The 7,400-nt window shown below is 35.7% G+C and overlaps 1 protein-coding gene across 1 annotated transcript in view; it reads right to left on the bottom strand.

The window, feature by feature from the left end:
• Positions 1-307: 307 nt before the first annotated feature.
• The window catches only part of LOC106874452 (lysM and putative peptidoglycan-binding domain-containing protein 3-like), a 50,778-nt gene continuing 43,685 nt past the window's right edge, over positions 308-7,400 (bottom strand). The window contains exon 2 of the mRNA XM_052966160.1: positions 308-2,438. Within this exon, the coding sequence (XP_052822120.1) occupies positions 1,860-2,438 (579 nt within the window). The 3' untranslated portion in view covers positions 308-1,859. The remainder of the gene's footprint in view (positions 2,439-7,400) is intronic.

Genomic DNA, 7,400 nt, shown 5'->3' with positions numbered 1-7,400 from the left:
CTTCGGTGAGGCCTAATGTTCGAAGGTCGTGCTTCACCACCTCATCCCAGGTGTATGTATATATATATGTGTGTGTGTGCCTTTGTGTTTGTCCCCATCACTGCTTGACAACCGGTGTTGGTTTGTTTACATCCTTGTAACTTAGCTGTCAAGCAAAAGACATCAATATAATAAGAACCAGGCTTAAAACCAATCACTGAGTTCAATTTGTTTGACGAGCCCCTTCATGGCAGTGCCCCAGCATTGGGGCCACAGTTCAACAAATGAAACAAAAGATAAAAGACGACCTCAATTATCTGAAAAAATGAAGTGTTTATAAATGTTTATTCCTCTCATATGTTTAGCTCCCATTTGTGTTAAAAACTGATTCCTTAAAATACAAGACAAGTATATAGAACTGGGTTAACATTAACTTATTTACCATACACACGTTCACATAACAGATTTACATTACATGAAAACACAAGTATACGTGTGTGTGTGTGTACATATTAGAATGGGTAATATACACATACATAGCAATGTAATATTAGACTTGAAAACACATACAGCTTCATAAAGACAACTAACCACTCTCATACATATCTAATACATAGATATATGTGTGTGTGTGTGTGTGTGTGATCAAGAATTTATGTTGTATGATGTTTGATATACTTATAGTTTAAATTATATAAGAGGGAATGCTGAAAAGTTCCTGGTTTTGGATAAAAAGAAAATACATGAGGATCAGTTAATTGTAATTTTATTCAACATATTCCCCTCTCCAATTCAAACATTTATTGCAGCAATCCTTCAGTTTTTCTAAGCCCAGTAAAAGAACTTGGAAGTTTAGGGCTCAAACCTTTCACGATACCCCTAAAAACCAGTAACTTTTCAGCACCCGCTCATATATGCATACATACGTACATACATACATATAAATATATGTACATACACACACACACACATATACACATAACTATACACATACACACACATATACACACATTGTTTTATTTATATATATATTACATACACACACACATAATTATACACATACACACACATATACATACATTGTTTTATTTATATATATTACAAACACACATACATACACTAATTTTTTCCCATACATAAATATACATTATATATTTAATATATATCAATATATATGTATTGTGAATATACACAATACATATGTAATGTGTTTATGTGTATGTATGTATATGCATGTGTATGTGTGTGAATAATTAGTATTTCAACCCTACATATGTATAAACTATTTTGGCAATAAGTTTCAGCAGTAATCAGATTATAAAAGTCGAGCAGTTTAACAGAACTAAAATGGGAGATTCTTGGAGAATTCACGAACCAGAAAGGAGAGAATTATGGAAGGACTGAAGTACTCTGGGAAAAAACAAAAAAGAATTCCTTTTTTCTTATTCATTTAGTTCTTCCCTTCAATTACAAACCCATTACTTTTTTTTTTACATATTTTTTGTGGCTTTTTTGTCATGTTTTTATTGTCTTTGGGGTTTAATTTGTTTTTTTTTGTGTGTGTGTGTGTGTGTATGTATATTATACAAGTAACCCAAAAGCTGTAGAAGAGAGAGAGAGAGAGAGAGAGAAAGGTGGGAGTTTAGAGAATGAATTAAATAATGTTTATAATGGAGATGATATCGATGAGGTGAAATGTTAAAAATATTAATGAAAATGATAATGTTGATGATTATGATGAAGAAAAGAGAAAGATTGTATTTAACAGAAATGTTATTAGTAGTTGTAGAGGTAACAACAACAACAACAAAGATGGTGATGATGATTCTTCTTATCATTACAATGGTTATGATGATGAAGACATAACAAGATAAGAAAGTTTAGTCAGGTTTATAATATTTAAAATATATAATTATAAAAATAGGAACAACTATTCCTATGAATACAACAGCAGCAACTATAGTTTTGTAGCGAAGTCCACAACCTTCTTCCGAACAACTCCAAATGTTATTGGGTTTCTGAAGGGGCTGAATTGATTTGTTGGTCAAAACGGATATCACCTCATTTAGAGACTGACAGCTTGTCTTCGTTGAGTTCCGGATCACTTCCAAGTCACGGTCCATGCTACGTAGGAATTCTTCAGCCTCTTTTGTCTGTGAATGTATCATGTCTTTGATGCTAAGGCTCTGAATTATCTTACGTTGCATGTCCGGATCACTGAGATTGCAACTCTCATTGTCTACACTGTTTAATGCTCCCGCTGCCATCTCATCGGAGCAGTCAACAAGGCCCGTTCGGGCATTGTGTAATGTCGAGTCTAATGTGCTTGAATCTGTGATCAGTAAGTCACTGTGGACCTCGGTGATATGGCCATATTTTCTGATAGGGACTTTAACTAATTTTCTTCCAAAGAGATCCTGGTCGCGAATAAGATGATTCACACGCTTCAGCTCAGCAACCTGAAGAAGAAATTAAAAATAGAAAGATTAAAAGACAAAAAAACAAAAAAAATAAGCATGTTAATTAAATTGATGTAATTTTTAAACAAACAATATACAATGGCCTCATACCATCATCATTTAACATCCGTGTTCCATGCTGGCAAGGATTGGATAATTTGACAAGGATCCAGTGGGTCTAAGTACTACATTGTGTTCCAAGGTTTGCTTTGGAATGGTTTCTATCACTGGATGTCCTTCCCAATGCCAACCACTTTACAGTATGTACTGGAAGCCTTTTCTTTTTCATGCCACCAGCACTAACGAAGTCACTGTACAACTTACAATACTTTATAAAACCCAAGAACGTGTGGCGAGTCCTTTTACCTTAAAGGTGGGATAGGGTGTGAGAGAAAAAGCTGGGGAAGAGCAGATTCTTGTTACAGACAAACTACTTGTTTATTCACAATTAACCCTTTAGTATTTACATTATTCTGTCAAATATAATGTTTATTTATTCACAGTGTTTAGAATTCACCATGTATAGGCTCATAGCTTTGAGATTTTGATTATATTTTTAAAATGATAAAAGCATAACAGTCACAATTGAGGACAATGAAAGAAATTTGGGTAATTTAAGAATTAAGGAAGCATTACTCATACACAGACTAGGACCCCAAATTAACAACAGGCTGGAGATTGGTAATCAATATATTATTTAGCTACATTTGGACATGTGTAGGTTAATTCTTGTTTACAACAACAAAAAAGAGAAGCTGCACGTATAAGACATAACTTAGAAGCAGCGCTACAGATATACCAACACACACGAGATTGAAACATAGCCGACCTCACTCACTTCTCATGAGGAATTCCCGAAGGAGCTTCGTGAGACCACTACTGAGACACTTTCAGGGGGAAACAAAAAAAAGAAAAGCCGTTGGAAAACAGATTATAGCAGCGACTCCATCTAAGAATATCTGAAGAAGGAATTGTATTCCGAAATATCATCAGACTATAGATAACTAAATTACAAGTATATAGTCCATTTTTTGTATTATAGTGCATTGTTGTACCATTCAAAACTTTTTATTCTTTAAAATGACATTTTAGGGTACATGTGAGAGGCTAGATCTGGTCAGTTTGAACATGTAATAGGTAGAATATTTTGGCCAGATATGACTGGTTCAAATGCTAAAGTGTTAAAGGAGAAAGTGAAAATAAAGTGGCAGGATCTCTGATAAAACAATTACAGCATAGAAGATACTAAACCATTAAAAAACTTATTAGTCATCCACTACAATAATAGAATTGTTTCAGTGACCAGGTCACAGTTAGTGCAACAAAAATTTGGACACCAAAAAATAAATGATTCAGTGAAGTTAACAGTTTGTGTGAGTTTTTGAATGGTTAATATGTGACATTTGTTCTGCAATTGCTTTACTTTCAATTCAGTCTCAGATCAAAATCATTCGCAAGACAAGTACATCTCTGAAATTCTGATAAAAATTTTACCCATATTTCAACTTTTATGCATAACTAGAATTAAAGAGTCATTATCCAACTCTGATACACTGAGGCCCAACAAGTTTTTTTTTTCTCTTCATATTTTCTTGTCTTGTTTTGTCTCCAACATCACCATTATAATATTATAACATCAGTTTTTCTCCCTGATTTTCTTATGAGGTGGACAGTTTGTTAGACAGCGTGCTACCACTTTGTCTACATCTTCTACAAAGCTCTCCTATGAAATATGACAGTCACATCAGTGATATGAGCTCCTCACTTCTTTCTCCCCTCCTCCTCTACCACCATTTCTTCACTGAACTTTCCTTTCCATGGATGCCTTTCACCACCAGCAGATAAGGATATCTACATCCAGCACACCTCATCTCTTCATAAAATTTATCAATGGTTTAATATCATCATTTTAGATAGAGAGCTAGATAGATAGAGAATAAGATAGGCAGGCAGACAGCTAGATAGATAGATAGATAATGTGCATGACAGGCTTGTTTCAGCTTTTGTCTACGAAATCCACTCACAAAACTTCAGTCAGCCCTGAGACACTGTAGAAGACACTTGCCCAAAGTGCCACAGAGTGGGACTGAACCCAGAACCGTGTTGTTTAGAAACAAAATTTCTAACCCACAGCCACACCTGCACCAATTAAGGAAAAATTAATGATGATGATGATGTGGGTAGGTATGGAAGCAGAACCAAAACAACAGACTGAACTGCACTAACACCATTGAACCAGGTTACTGTGAACTACCTGCCCTTTAGTCAGAGTAACCACAAAGCCTAGGCTGACCACAATGACCAACTAACATGTTGGTCTACTTCAGATTAGTTTGAACAAAATAATTATTCAACTACTTAATTAATGGTCAAGTGCCTAGCAATTATGTAAAGAAGAAAACAAAACATAACTGCCTAAACAAAACATACTAAAAAAAAATATCCCACCTACACAAGTATGGAAGAAAAAAAAACAAACAATCATTCATACACGCACAACACATATACAAAATACTTTGTAGTGTTTATTTCAGGTGCTTATGTGCTGAAGTCAAATCCTGTTGAGGTCAACTTTGCCTTTCATCCTTCTGGAGAGTGGGGCAGGAGATAGAAAAATACCAGTCTAGTAATGTGGACATGGTGAACCACTAGAACAGAGGGTCTCAACTGGTGTTTATATGACCTTTGGGGGTCCATATAAGATTTTGTTGTTAAAATTTATGTGTAATAAATTGCATATATTTCTACAATGCATAAAATATCTTAATTCTTTTTTACACACAAGTTGCCCATGACTAACTTAACCCTTTAACATTCAAATTTCTTTGTCAGATGTAATCCTTATTTATTCACATTGTTTTAAATTAATTAAACATTATCTAGTTGATTTGAGATTTCAATGATGGGATTGTTTATTTTTAGAATGACATTGTAGTATAGGTGTGAGAGGCCTGATCTAGTTAGATTGGACGTAGAACAGGTAGAATATTATGGCCGGAATAAAGGTTTAATCCATTACACGGTTAATCAACACTGTCACTTGGTCCTTCAGTGCCCTTAGTGCGAATACACTTTGTTGTGAGAATTTAGGCTAGGGTACTAGTTCAAGAATATCTCCTTCTCTCCGATCAGTCTCAGAAGCTCCGTAAAGAGCCATGGGTACTGCCTCCCTCCACATGCATGCATGCCCGCACAAAATTTATAACACATCATTTTTTAGACATCAATCCCAGTTTATTGCTACAATTTTTCAATAAATTCACCAGTTATCATCAAGTGAATGGAATTTGCTCAAGGACACACAGGTAAGCTGTAGCAGAGATTACCTTAACAAAAGCAAACACTGATAAGATATCATTGACCCAAACAGAAACAAATACTTAGCATTATTAATATTTTGTTCTTCTCTCCATACCTACAGCCTCCCCTTCTCTCCCTCTCTCTTTCTTTGTGGGAGGGGGGAAGAGAGGGTAGTAGCATGAAGGGGAAGGAGGTACAGAGTAAACTAGTTTAATTATAAACACATCCATACAAAATAAATAAAGGTAACTGATATTGCCAGGAAGAAGGCTATATATCAGCATTCATACTTAGGCTAAGAGCTGCTTAGGATCAGATTTAAAATACATTGCTTTGTCTTGTTTTCTTAGTCTGTTAGTTTCATTTTTCAAAACCCTCTCTAGTGGCCATATTGTCATTATTTGCTAAGAGCAGAAGTTATAATGTATACCTCCTTATAAGGGACGAGAGTGAGAGACTCAATCTGCCAGTCAAACAAAGAGATGCAGCTTTTACTCTTTTTTTCTTTTCCTTTTTTTAGTTTATTTTTACATCTAATTGCTCATGCTAGCATGAATTTTTAAGTAAATCATCTATCTTTACAGCTGGGCAACATTTCTAGTGTCAAACATTCCCTCATAAAGGAAGACTAGTTCTTATTTGTTCAACTACGTAGATACATATCAAAGCTTGTAAAAGAGATGCCTCAAGGTCAACCAATTTACAACAATAGACAGTAAGAATTTATTTCGAAGACCATCCTACCATCTAAAATGTTTATGAAATCGAAGAAACTGGAAACAGAGCAATGTTTTTTTATGATTCTAAAACCCAGGCAAAAAACCTCACAAGCATCATTCTAATGACCTTTGCTATCAGCAGAGCTTATGAAATTATTCCCTTGTATCCATCTATATACCATTTAATGCTGAATGCTTTAATTAGAGTGGAGGCGCAATGGCCCAGTGGTTAGGGCAGCGGACTCGCGGTCACAGGATCGTGGTTTCGATTCCCAGGCCGGGCGTTGTGAGTGTTTATTGAGCGAAAACACCTAAAGTTCCACGAGGCTCCGGCAGGGGATGGTGACAAACCCTGCTGTACTCTTTCACCACAACTTTCTCTCACTCTTTCTTCCTATTTCTGTTGTACCTGTATTTCAAAGGGCCGGCTTTGTCACACTCTGTATCACGCTGATTATCCCCGAGAACTACGTTAAGGGTACACGTGTCTGTGGAGTGCTCAGCCACTTGCACATTAATTTCACGAGCAGGCTGTTCCGTTGATTGGATCAACTGGAACCCTCGACGTCGTAAGCGACAGAGTGCCAACAACAACAACTTTAATTAGAAACAGAAAATACTGACAAGTAACCTAACTGTCTGGTAGCCAAGCCTATGTAGTACAAAAGCAACACTTCCAGAATTTGTATAATTTCCTCAACAGTAGTACCAAGGACCTATCCCCTTACCTACCCTTTTTAAACTACCCCTAAACGAACTTGCAGCAGCACCTCTACTGAATGTACACACAGCCTCATATGCACATCATATCATACTCATGTCTCTCCCACAACTCTCTGAACAGAGAAACATGTTCAAAATCCTGCCTCCCTTTTTACCAGTAGCATCAGAGAACATCAAATACAATCAACCATCACAACACATATATATATATATATATATA

This window comes from Octopus bimaculoides, chromosome 3 (genome assembly GCF_001194135.2).
Source record: "Octopus bimaculoides isolate UCB-OBI-ISO-001 chromosome 3, ASM119413v2, whole genome shotgun sequence".
NCBI classification, from domain to species: Eukaryota; Metazoa; Mollusca; class Cephalopoda; order Octopoda; family Octopodidae; genus Octopus; species Octopus bimaculoides.
The sequence above is the reverse complement of the archived record's forward strand: the minus strand, read 5'-3'. Positions and strand labels throughout refer to the sequence as shown.